The sequence below is a fragment of the Notamacropus eugenii genome, chromosome 1, assembly GCF_028372415.1.
Source record: "Notamacropus eugenii isolate mMacEug1 chromosome 1, mMacEug1.pri_v2, whole genome shotgun sequence".
Taxonomy (NCBI): Eukaryota; Metazoa; Chordata; class Mammalia; order Diprotodontia; family Macropodidae; genus Notamacropus; species Notamacropus eugenii.
Genome location: NC_092872.1, coordinates 296,247,693 through 296,261,460, shown reverse-complemented (window position 1 = coordinate 296,261,460; position 13,768 = coordinate 296,247,693). Strand labels below are relative to the sequence as shown.

Sequence of the window (13,768 nt, the reverse complement as noted above, 5' to 3'; positions counted from 1 at the left end):
ACTTGCAGAACATTTCCTCCATGGAATTTTTCACTGCCCATGTGTCTTTCTTCACAGGTTACTCATTAGCCTGGCTTCCTCTTCATGTAACAAAGATAGGTAGGATTTGGGGTTCAGGAAAGAGAAGACACAAAAAACAGAATCTCCTTCTACCCTTTTTGAGGTTGCCATAGGAATAAGGCATCTGGGCAATGTTTTTCCCCATTTTTACTATGAAAATCCTGGGATCAGTCCTTGCCATTCCCTTGACTGTCCCTTCCCTTCACTCTTCCCCAGACAGGGAAGTTATTAAACAGGTTTGGAACTAGAAGGAAATTTAGAAATCATCTTCTGATTTTACTACAAGCCCCCCTTCCCCACCACCATTCATTTTATAAGTGAAGAAACTAAAACTGTGAAAGGTAAGTGGCATATACAAGATCAGACATGAATTAAGGAGCAGTATCAGAATTCAAACCCATGTCCTGTGAGTTTATCTCTAGCATTTTCTAAATGTTTAATAACTGACTCTCTAGAAAGAAAATGCATACACAACACAAATTTAGTTTAATCTGTATTTTGAACATTTACTCCATCACTTTCTTAAATCTAGACAACCAATAAAACAATAAATCAAGCCCTGATTTGTAGCATTTGCCTTAAAATCATCTAGGAATCAGCTCTAGCACACCCCTGCCTATGAGGCAATTTGCCCTGTTTAGAGTGGGAAAGAAACAGGGAAGGAGGAAGCAGAAATGCCCTGAGCTTCTGAAAAGTTTGCCTCATTCACATTATGATTGTTTAGACCTGGAAAGGACCTTAGCAGTCCAACCCTTTCATTTTACTGATGAGGAAAAGTGACAACAGTGGGATCTGAACCTATGTCCTCTGACCCTAATTCCAGGGTTCTTTTTCCTATACCATTCATGTCTTCTTCTAATTGCCTGGAATTATGGGAGTTCTCCTATCCTTCTTTGAGGAGGTCATCAAAGACACTATAAAGGTTGACCAGAGAGAACTGTGATACTTCCCTTCAGGGTTTAAGTAAAATGTCAGCCCATAGTTAGTATACAATTATAACCCAAGATTAGAACTCCCATAGCAGAAAGGAGAGGACTGAGAGGTAAAGAATGAGATAGGAGGGTAGCTCTAAAGCTTAAGGCTTACAAACATCAAAAAGACCATTTTACCTATAACTGAACTGTAGAATTTAAATTTAGAAAGAACCTGAGAAGTCATCTATCTCTGCTTTACAGAAGAGGAAGCTGAGATACATAGAAATTAAGTGACAGCCAATATTAAAAGGTAATAAGGAATAGAGTTGGGATTTAAATCCAGGTTCTCAGACTTAATTAATTACAAATTCTACTATACCATAATCTTCCTGTTAATTCATTTCAGTTGTAACTGATTCTTCATGATACCATTTTGGGGTTTACTTGGCAAAGATCCTGGAGGGGTTTGCCATTTCCTTCTCCAGCTCACTTTACAGATGAGGAAACTGAAACAAACAGGGTTAAATGACTTGACCAGGGTCTTGCCCCTACTAGCCACACAGCTAGTATGTGTGTGAGGTCAGATTTGAACTCATAAAGATGAGTCTTCCTGATTCCAAGGCTAGTGCTCTATCCACTGTACCACCTAGCTGCCCTATCTCATAATCTTACCAACCCCATAGAAAACATAAGATGGGGAACTCAGCAGCATAGGGAATACCTTAAACAAGTCCCTACTTCTTACTCTTCCTTCACTGTCTGCTCACTGAACCTTCTTACCCTAATTGGTAGCTTAGATCAGAGAATTTTTGAGCTAGAAGGATCTTAGAAACCAGGGCTGGGGAACTTGCAGCCTCAAGGCCACATATGGGCCTCTAGGTCCTGTGGGCCTTTGACTGAATCCAAACTTCAAGGCCGCAGGTTCCCCACTTCTGATAAGCTAACCCCTTCTTTTACAGATGAGGAAACTACTCAATTTGTGTACCCTTGGGCAAGTCACTCTTCTGGTTCTCAGTTTCTTCATTTGTAAAATGAGGAGACTGAGGATTCTGTGTCCTGAAGATCCAGAGGGGTTGTGACTTGCCTGAGCACTAAGTGGTGGCTTATTTATGGAGTCACAAGGAATATCTTGTCTAGAGTCCAGGGTAAGTAAATGGCTTCCTTTTCTCTCTATCTGATCCTCATCTGGAAGGCCTTCTCTACCCTTTGGAAATCAGTCTTTCTTACTAATATCACAACCATTCTTGAGTTTGGTACGTGTAGTCATGTTCAAAATCCCTGATGCTGCCTTTGGCAAGCAGTTCCACCAAGAATGGGGGTGATGAACATGGGGACTGGGAAGTGAAGAGACAGTTAACATTTGAGTTGCAGGTGGTGGATCTGGGCATCCAAAAACGGTTATCTGTATCAGGAGACTAACATTAGGGGAGAAAGTAGCGAGATCTCAGTATTGGGGGGGTCAACAAGTATATTTATTATAGGGACTGAACTCTAGCACAAATGGTTCATTCATGTGTTCTTAACATCTGATTCACATTCCGGACCCCAATTAATTATTTTTTCCTCTGTGAAAGTCCTGCAACAATGGCTTAATATGGAGATGATCCTATGTTTTCAAAGGTTAAGCGGAATGTAATAATAATTCCTAGCCTTCATATAGTGCTTTATGGTCTGCAAAATGCTTTAAGTGTTATCTGATCCTCACACCACCTTGTGAGGTAGGTGCTATCATTTTCTCCATTTTTCAGATAAGGAAATTGAGGCACACAGAGAGGTTAAGTGACTTGCTCAGGGTCACATAGCCAGTATCTGAGGCAGGATTTGAACTCAGGTCTTCCTGACTCCAAGCCCAACAGTTCAGTCACTGCATCACCTGTAAGTTCTAGTAGTCCCCACCAAGATATAAAAGCTTTGAATATAGGCCCTGAGATACTACTGTCTCATCTGGGACCAGCCTAAGGGCAGAGAGGACCAGAAGGTAGATTTTTTTTTTTGAGGACTATAATAGCTAATATTTATATAGGACTTCCTTTGTGCCAGACATTGTGCTAAGCATTTTTATCAATTGACTTGATCTTCAAAACAATCCTGGGAGGTAGGTACTACCATTATCCCTAATTTACAGATAAGGAAACTAAGACAGATAGAGGTTAAATGACTTTCCCAGCTAGTAAGTGTCCAGAGACCAGATTTGAACTTTGGTCCCTGATTCTAAACCCAGTACTCTATCCACTGTACCACCTAGCTGCCCCCATGGTAACTCATGAAACTGTCTAGTGTACAATAGAGAGGCTATGATCTGCCTCAGTGTAGGGAAGACTCAGCTGATGAAATTGTAGATCTACAGAAGTACTTCTGTCCATAATTAAGATATACTTAGGATATATATATATATATCCTAAGTATAAACTGGAATAATCTCAAACCCTCACTTTGGAAAACCCTAGTTTAATTAAGACAAAAAGAGGAAGTGAGCTAGCTTACAAACAACTGCGGCAAGCCAGAGGTCACTGTGATAACAGTTTTATTCAAGTCTGTGTGTGCTCTGGTGTCGAGACAAGGCTGAGATCAGCATTACACTGTAATACAATAAGAATTTTAGCCACTGAACCAAGCCTGCTTGGCACCCTTGGTTAATAATTTACAGTACATCCAAAAAAAAAAAAAATAAAACCAGAAGAAAAAAAACCTGACCAGTTTTAATCAACACTCTTCTGTGTTTAAACATTATTAGGGAAATGAAATAACTTGAATGCAAAAGTGAAGAAAGAATGGCAGAGAACAAGACAGGACAGATGGACCCAGTCAAGGACAGAGAGACCTGTTGGTCAATTTCCTCATCGTTAGTTTCAGCAAAATTAAACAGACAACTCCTGCATCCAGGTGTAAAGGGGATGTCCTAAAGAAAGTTTCTTTGGAAATTAAAATAAGTTAAATTCCATCTTCAGTTTCTTTCCTTAGTCTTCTGGAAAAGCTCACTAATTCTGAGACCCTACAGTAACTGTACCTAACTGCTGCAGAAAGATTGTTAATGATTGACTTAATCCTAACAGTCCCTGGATGTCCCAAGGATGTCTGGGTCTGACACAACACCAAGACAAAACCTGATTTCAATTTCCCCAAATTTGCTTGGGGGATGGGGGAGGGGGGAGTTGAAATGGAGAGGAGTGAAGATTTGCTACACTAAGGGCTCCAAATTTAGGATCTGGAAGAAATCTTAAGGAAGATGGACATAAAGCAGTGGTACACAGATGGGACAAGAAGCCTGTAGATGTGGTCAAAGAAAAGAACCTTTAGCATTGGAGTGGGAAGAAATAAATGGCACAAGGATATGTTCAATCAACAGTTGGGGAAGGATCACAATTCCCATGATCCATTAGGCCTAAACATCAAAGGAGAATCAGACTCTAGGAATTTGTGCCTTACAGAGGTTTATAGACATTCCAAAGTATCCCCTATCACCACAACTTTGTCTAGGACATTCTCAAGAACTCTACTCCCACAGCACTGAAAAAAAAAGCCATAACCTATGGGTTTCATGCTTCATGTGGAAGGTGGTGGAGGAGTCAAAGATTAAACACTCTTAACTGTGAAGAATGAGTACACCATCTTTCAGCAAGTGGTTGAAGTCCTCACCTTCCTTAGAATATACATATCAAATAAAGAACCTGAAAGTTCCTATATACTCTATTTTTATCCTACACACATTATCCAAGTTTTCCCTTTTCTTTCTCTTTTATCTTTCTGATAAAATGTAAGTTCCTTGAGGGCAACAATTTCATTTGTTTTTATATCTCTAGTACTTTGGCACATAGTAGGTACTTAATAAATGCTAACTGATAGTAAGACCTGGCAGACCATTGAAAAATATTAGGGAATATCAGTACCCCACTTTCCCCAAACTGTCTCGGCAAGTTAATTAGCATCCCTTCCACCAGTCTGTGCTAAGGCCTGAAATGCTACTATCATGGTTTGAAATGCAAATACCTTTCTGAGGAATAACACATTTATCAACTAACATCTGGAGGGGGAGGGAAGTTGGAGAATGTGGGAATATCTCAACTATAGGAATTAGGCCCATAATAGAGAGAGAAGCAAAAGGAGTTAAGGAGTATTAAAAAGACCTGCTCCACACCACAGCTCTTATTTAGATCCAGATTCTAGCAGAGCTGGGGCTTTTGTTGAGTCATTTTACTCACATCTTACTCTTCATGACCCCATTTGGGGGTTTTTTGGCAAAGATACTGGAGTGGTTTGCCATTTCCTTCTCTAGCTCATTGTACAGATGAGGAAACTGAGTCAAACAGGGTGAAGTGACTTGCCCAGGGTCATGCAGTTAGTAAATATCTGAGGCTGGATTTGAACTCAGGAAGACTCAATTTCCTGATTCCATGGCCAGTGCTCTATCCACTGCACTGCCTAGCTGCCCAGAGCTGGGGCTAGGAGGTGAAATAATTTCCAGGGAGATAGGAAATCTATCATTTCAGATACAAAAGTTTTAAGAAAAGTAAAGCAAGTAACACATCTCTCTAGGGTTCTTCTCACCAGGGAAGACCAAGTTCTCATGCGGTGTGAGGAAGGGGAAGTCAGGAGAGAAATAACTGACTCTACATACCAACCATATTTTCAATTCAGAAACCCAGGATTCACTTTCTCTAGGCAGGCCCCAGCAGTGCCCATCCCACATCTGGAAAAGGTTATTTACTGGGGGGAACATTTTGTCCTAGGATCCTGAAATTGTTTTCCAATTCCCTGTGATAGGAAGCCCAGGGTGGCTGTCCCAACCTGCATATCAGCCATTGGAGACTCAGGTGTACAGAAGTAGAAAGGGAAGACCATTTACAATGGTACAGAAAGGATAAAATAAAACTCTGATGAAAGTGGACAAGTTTCCTGCTTTTGCAGTCAGGCCCAGAAAATGAATTCCCTTTTCCTGAGAGCTGCCCACCCAAACTTAATATCTGAACCAACATTAACTATGGAGAGAATACAGAAAATTACATACACTTAAGAACAGAAGGCTTTCAACTCAATGTAGGAAGGGATTAGGAGAGTAATGTCTGGACCTAGAGTTTGAAGACCTGAGTTCTAGATCGACTTTGCCATTAATTATCGATGTGACCTTTGGCACTTTGCCTCCCTAAATATCCTTCTAATTCTCACTTGCTTTCATATTTTGAGAACACAGTAATCATAGGAACAATTGTTCATGCTCTGTAGTCAGATAATGGCTCTAGTCTATCCCCCACTTGTTAACTTTGGACAGCATTCTAATCTTTGATTTTCATCCTCCTTCAAAGGCCACACAAGAGTAGAGAATGGTGAACCCCATACACTGAAAAGATTAAAGTGTCTTCACCACCCAGAAGTATATCAGGAGATACAGATACATACATACCCACATGTGCTCACACGCACACACATACACATACATTTCTTTATTTTTCCAACTCAGGCAAATACTGACTTGTTTAAAACAAAAGATGTTATTTAGGAGTGGTGGTTCCTGATGCACCATATTTCCCTAGGAGGCTGGTTACCTAGAGCAGTTTCTGGGCCTTGAAGGGGTAGAAAGGGGTAGCATATGATGTGCCATAGTCTTTTCTCAAAATGATGCAAAACATGTATGTTGAATTAAGTTATTTGGGTGATTACTGGTGCTGGACTTGGGGCTCCATGATGATAGATCTTCAATCTGGAAGCAACTTCAAAGAGGCATTTTTATTCCTATTTTATAGATGAGACAACTGAGGATCAGAGAGGTTAAATGATTTACCCAAGGTCATACAGCTGGTAAGTGAGGGGCAGGGGATGAGAATCTAAGGTTTCCTCCTTCCAAGGACAGTGATCTTTCTGCCATCCCAGGATAGTGGAAGTCTGAGGGGTAGCTTGGTGTAGTGGACTAGACTCATTCTTGGAAAGACATGGTTTCAAATTCTGCCTCAGACACTTGCTAGTAGTATGATCCTGGCTGGTCATTTAACCTCTTTTGGCCTTAGCTCTTCATTTGTAAAATTAGGGATTGGACTTAATGACTTTTAAGGTACCCTTCAGCTCTAAATTTATGATCTTATGAATCTTGACTTAGAAGAGACCTCAGAGGCCACTTAGTCCAAACCATGTAAGAATCCCAACTTAACAAGTCATCCAGCCTTTGCTCAAAGTGATGGGGGAACCCACCATCATCCACAGCAGCCTGTGGATTGTTAGGAACATTCTTCTTACATTAGACCTAAGTGTGCCTCTCTACACCTTCCACCTCTTGTCCACTAGTTCTACACTCAAGGCCCAAACTGGTCAAGCGTAATCACTCCTCCAGGTGACAGCACTTCACATATTTGAAGGTAGCTGTCATATCCTTCCCCTCCCCTGTCCTCACCCCCAAAGTATTTTCCAGACTAAATATCCCTAGAGTCTCCCAATCCTCCTTTGACATGGAGCTGAGTCTTGTTGCCATCCTAATCTCCTCAGTTTTTTAAAGTCCTTCCTAAAATGTAGTACCCAGAACTGACCACAGTTTTCCAAATGTGGCTGGAGCAGGACAGATCGCACCAGCAGATGACTTCCCAAATCTGGAACAAAGATTCCTCCTCTATAAAAATGCCATGGACCTGGAGGTCTTTCCTTTCTCATCTCTGCCTCCTGGATTCCTTCCAGTCTCAGCTAATGTACCACCTTCTACAATAAGTCTTTCCCTTAATCTCTGTGCCTTCCCTTTGAGATATCTTGTTTGTATGTAGTTGTTTGCATGTTGTCTCCCCCTAAGACTGTGAGCTCCCTGAGAGCATGTTGCCTTTCTTTACATCTTCAGCACTTACCACAGTGCCTGGCACATGGTAGATATTTAATAAATGCTTCTTGACTTGCCTTGCCTTTAGATTACCAGAGTTTCATAAGACTATTCCCGCTTTTCATATTTGTGAGCACCCTTTAGGTAGCAACCTACAAGTACAAAGCTGCCTTGCCCAGAGGATCTGGCACAGTATGAAATAATGACATCTGTTTCCCTTCTATCCAAATTCTTTCAAAGGAAGGCACTATAAAGAGGGAACTCTTGAGGGGCTTTCTGAATTAAGATTCTCAGATAGGACCCAACTGGCTGGGTACCTCATTTTGTGATACTTAATGGGACATGCATGCATATGCAGGTTAGGAAGACATCAGATCTCTGAATCTGTTAATAGACCTTTATTCCTGATCCCAGTGTCTCTCCTCTGTGATAAGGGCAACAATGGACTTTATGGATGGGGGTTGGGGGAGGTCAGCATGTGGGGTTGCCCAGTGAAGAACTAAGGCCAACTGTTACTGGTCATCTCTTCTCTCCCCACTAGTACTAGAGACCTGGGCTTAAAACTTGGAGGTAAAACAAATTCAACAAAGGACTGATTAATCCTTCCTTTTGAACGTTAAGTTGTGTCCCTAAGACATGGTAGGTTGAAGAAAAAAGGACTTTGTGACAAATCATAGAATTCTAGAGTTGGAAGGACCTTAGATAGTCCAATCCATTTGCAAAAAAGAATTCCTACTACAGTCTATTCAAAAAGCAATCATATAGCCTTTCCTTGAATAGGCAGCCCATTCTACTTTGAGGGTTGTTCAGCCATTTCAGTTGTGTCTGACTCTTTGTGACCCCAGTTAGGGTTTTCTTGACAAAGACACTGAAGTGGTTTTACATTTCCTTTTCCAGCTCATTTCACAGATGAGGGAACTGAGGCAAACCTTGTTAAGTGACTTGCCAGTCATACAGCTAATAAGTGTCTGAGGTCACATTGGAACTCAAGTCTTCCTGCCTCTAGGCTCCTTGCTCTAACCATTGCCCCACCTAGCTGCCCAGCATCACTTAGCTATCACTTGGGGATAGCTCCAATTGTTAAGAAGTTTTTGCTGATAACAATTGTCTAATCTAAACTAGGAAGAGAATTAAGGAAGTAGGTGGTTCTATGAGGGAGAAGGAGTGCTAGATTTGGAGTCGAATCCTGCCTCAGCCACTTACTACTTAGGTGACCTTGTGGTACATCTAAACCTCTCACCATCAGTTTCCTTATCCATAAAATAAGGGCACTGTTAGCAGTATATCTGGGAAAAGCCACAAGATCCACATTAGCCAGACTTCTTCTTATGCCAAATCTGGATGGAATTCAAACTAAGAGGAAAAAAATTAGGTCAAAAGGCCAACACCTCAAAGGTGACACCTTTCACTTCTTGCATTGTGAATAACCTCTTCTCTGTCTCCATTTGCTTCTCTGTAAGACAAAGATGAGGTGAGTGCCAACCTCACTGATTTTTGGTTGGGATGAGTAAAAGATAATTTTTTTTAAAGTAGATAAGCACTCTGAAAATATTCAAATGCCTCAGAAGAGCTCGTGTCTGGCAATGACTCCCACTACGTCTGGAGCCCCTTCTCATCAGTTTTCTTCTAGACATCTCTCAGAGTCAAGGGGTTATCCCTTGACATATTGTACAAATTTCCTGCCCTCTACACCTCAGCCAGTAATAAAGGAAGCTTCTTTCAGGAACTGACATTATTTCTCAGCTGAAAATTAATCTCTTCCTGCCAAGGAGTCCAAAGTGCTTGATCAATATTGCCTTGTGAGCATTCACACCCTATGCTTTGGAAGGACGGCTGGTGATGTCTTTTCAAAAGGGGCTAAGTGATTCCGCCAAGGTCACAAGGTAAGTATCAGAATAAGAAAAAGAGCCTAAACTTTATCTCCTCCTACTCCCCTGAGGATCTAGATGACCAAGGCCTTTTATCATTTCTTCTTTGCTTGAATACTCAAATGTGAAAGCCTCTCCCTTTCCACCAGCAAACATATTCTACTTTCAAGGAAATTGAAAAAACTTTTAAAAAATCAGAGCTGCTTTTCATCGGACATTTCAGGACCTGCAATTGAATCTCACATAAAAGAGGAAGTTGAGAGAGGGCTTTGAGAGTGAAAAATGCCTACAATTAAAAAAGTATCCTTCAAAGCTATTTGGGTAGAATTACAAGGTAGTATGAAAGGCAACTCAGATGCCCAGCAGCTGGCTAGCCTCTCAAGGAAGTGGATGAGAACTGGATCTGAGTCAGTGATGTGAGCAGGAACCTTAGGAAATAAATATTTTCTGACACCACATTCCATGTGGTTTAACACATTGCATAGTGTTAAGGACTAGGGTCCCTAGGTAGCCCTAGAGAAGGTCAACTACTCTCAAAGAAAGTAGTTTGACCCACAGCTTTGAGGTCAGCTCCTGCTCAGAACCACGGAGAGCATGAAGCTAAAGGGGAAATATCAACTAAAAGGTCATTCCCAACTGGCTTCTTACCTGATGTCCCCAGCAAAAGTTGTATGGCCTCCCTAGACCAGGGATGACAGGCCAAGGTGTGAGGATAACAATGACTCCTTCCACTGCCTTGCCATGGGCTGGCATGATGGAAAGACAATGAGGTAGGGCAGAGGTCACCTGCCCCTGGTACAGAAGAGAAGCAGGGAGCTGGGTTCATTGGGCTGGAGGTAAAATGTCATTGTGAAAATTCACTATCTTTATGGGACTAAAGCAGTACTCTCTAGTCTGCACTCTGAGCCTGACCAAGAAGAAGCTTCCCTCTCTGCTCTTTGCTTATAGGAGGTTCTGTTCATCCTTGTAGAAAGGAAGGAAACTTATAGGAGACTGTGAACACCACCCCACCTCCAGGCTCAAGGATGTCTCAGCAGAGGCCCAGTGTACCGTTAAAAGTTACAGATGGATTTCACTCAGTTCATAACATAATGGAGAAACAGATTGGGAGAGAGGGAGAGGGTGGTTAAAGAAATAGATGGAGAAGACTTTAAGTTAAAGTTCATTATTCAAGTAAATAAATAAATTTCATAAATGTCAAAGCTGCTATCAGTTTTTTTTTCTTCTTTCTTCATGTCAGGAAGATTGGGCTGTACTTGAAAGACACTTGCTGCTCCCCCATGGTCCAAAGCCCACTATGTCAAGAGGCACAGTATGTGGAGGAGAGAAGGCACAGAAAAACTCTGGCCAATTTTTATGTTATGTACATTAGGGACATCCTATGCCTTTATAGATCCTATCATTGAACTATTATGATGTCCCATTTAGGCATTTCACAACCTCAATTTACAGACATGGACATATGGAGTGAAGTGACTTGCTGAAGGTTATAAGGGTGGTTGCTTGAACTGAAAGAGTAACTCCAGAATCTCGATTCTCATTCCTTAGGTTTACCACTGGATGCTACTTCTGCTAAAATTTATGAGAAAATCTCTTAGAGTTTGAGAGATTTTTACTAACCATACCTGAAGACTTGCAGTTACTGGTCCCTAGAGAAGAGAGAGTAAAGAACAAGGGGAAAGGACATAACAGAAAAAATCAAAGGAGTATAATAGGGCCGTCCCATGGAGAATACACAGAGCTGCCTGCCTACTCTCACCAGTTCCTTCAGCAATGAGTCACATACAACCAGCCAGAAATAGTAAGGGGCTTTGGCATCCCCAAAGCATCTAAATCTGTTAATGCTGACCTAGCAAATGTAGCTGACCAGAACCAATTAGTACAACTCTGGATATACTCCAAGAGGAAGCCCCATTTCACAAGAAAAGGGCCAGACACAAGACTGTCTCTAGCACCTAAGGTGGCACCAATGAAGGATTCTCCTAAGAACCTACCCATGGGCTAGGTAAGTGTTTTTCTACCAACATGACTTGACTCCACACCGACCACAGAGAGGTCAGTGCCTTTACAATGTGATAGTCTCCACCCTTTGCTGAGTCTTGCTAAAAGAAGCCAGAACATAGACTCTTCACCACAACTCAACTACATTTCCCCATCCCTCTGCCTTTCCCACCCCCAAGTCCCATGGAGGTGGATCAGAGTGCCACCTCTAGGCTCAAATAAAGAGATCAGGCAAGTAAAATGATGGTCAAGGGGGATGGTAGGTCCATCAAGTCATATGCCTTTACCACCCTGCCCCTAAGCATTTCTGATAGCATGAGACACAGCCAGCTTTAGGCCTCATAATGACCTTGAACTGGATTCAAGGACAAGAGTGGGGTTAGAGAGTAGCAGAAGAATATCCAACACTGGTGTTTACAACCACAGAACTCTGGGATGACCAAGAGATTCTGGGACAGACCCTGGGCATGCCCTACTTAACAGTGCTGGAGGACAGCAGACAGGTTTGGCTGCAACTGGGCTGTCATGCCATGACCCAAGGGTGAGGAATACTGCAGAGGTGGAAGGTCATTCACACACCTCCCCCTTCCCACACACACACAATCACTCAGAGCTGACAGGCTACATCAATTATGGTGGTTCTAAACAGGAGAGCTCACTGTTGACTGGGGCCTTTGGAGCAGCTGCCCTCCCCACCTCTCCTGTCTTCAAAGTGCATTATCAGTGCAAGAAGTAGGACTAGATCTTGGGGTGCCACATGGTGGGAGATACGCCCTAGTCAGGTACTCCCAGGTCAACTCTTCCCTTTTGCCCAGACCTCTATCCCCACCCCAGATTCCTCTCATGCTAAGACCAAAACTCTTGCTGAACTTCATAGGTAGCGGATCTGTGTGTGTTTAGTTCAGATCTACACAGTGGAACAGTGCTGTCCTGGCTCTGCCCCTCTGCATCCAGATCCAAAAGGGCCTGTTCAGAAGGAGGAGGGTGCCCTGCCTGAAATGGGAGCAAGGCAGGAAGCCCTGGTCGCTCCTCCACAGTGCTACTGCTGCTTGCAAAGCAGGAGTCTAGGTTGCTGGGTGTCTCTGTGCTCGAGCTGTTGGCGGGGGAGGCGCTGCGGGCGTGGCTGGGGGACACGAACCACCAGGGGTCCAGCCGCTGCCGGTTGGCAGAAGGGCGGGGCCGAGGAAGAAACTCCAGAGTCTTAGGTCTTTCCAGTGTGGAGTCTTGATGGGTGTTCCACCGTCGTGGGGTTGGGGGAAAGACCAGATTGGGGTCTGGCAGGCGAGGCACCTCACCAGGATCTCGGCTGGGGCTCGGAGTTTTCAGCATCCCTGGACAAAGAGAAGAAAAAAAAACCAATTGAAGGGCATGAAGCAAGGGTACCTTGCATTGGCAGTCAACAATCCACAGTGGAGGAATGCATAGCAAAGAGTATAATGGGTCTTAGGAGTAGAGAGTGTCAACCAGAAAAGAGTTGAAAAGTGACACCAAAGTGATTCCAACCAATGGGCATGATTCTCAGCCCTTCTGCCTACTCACTCAATAACTAAAGAGCTTAAGGTGATCAATAGGGGACTGGAAGGAAAAGCAGTAGAGTGATACAGTTATCCCTTCCACATGGCAAGGGTTAGGGAGAGATGTAATGCCACTGTGATCTAAAAGATCCATGTCAAATTTTTCCCTTCATACCAAAGAAGTTTGAATTTTTTTCTCTTTCTTTTATGGGGTGTTTACAGTCCTTTATTATAAAATTTGGTTATACTTATGGCATTAAAAGATAAAATATGTTGATATTTTACAATACTATACATATATTTTATGCATTTCTGAGTTTCTAAACTTTTTCTGTGTCATCTGCTGGCCTTCGTATATTGGCTGTAGCTTATGCAAAACTCCCCCAAAATTCCCATTTAATTTTTTTAAATTTCTTTTTTCCCATTTAATTTCTTATGCCAACCCATGATATATCAAAACCTGCAATGGGGAAAGTTCCAATGTGAAAAGGATCATTATATAAGAATGACAAGGTTCAGATACTCAACACGTTGGTATGAGCATCAAGTATTAAGCAGGTGGGTCTCTGTAAAGAGAAGGCAGAGAGGAAGAAAAGCGGACAAAAGGTGGTGGTGACCTAC

The 13,768-nt window shown here is 42.4% G+C and overlaps 1 protein-coding gene across 1 annotated transcript in view; it reads right to left on the bottom strand.

Moving 5' to 3' along the window:
• Positions 1-3,481: 3,481 nt before the first annotated feature.
• Positions 3,482-13,768, bottom strand: part of MAP3K9 (mitogen-activated protein kinase kinase kinase 9) — a 139,162-nt gene continuing 128,875 nt past the window's right edge. Inside the window, exon 11 of the mRNA XM_072629243.1 lies at positions 3,482-12,964. Within this exon, the coding sequence (XP_072485344.1) occupies positions 12,480-12,964 (485 nt within the window). The 3' untranslated portion in view covers positions 3,482-12,479. The remainder of the gene's footprint in view (positions 12,965-13,768) is intronic.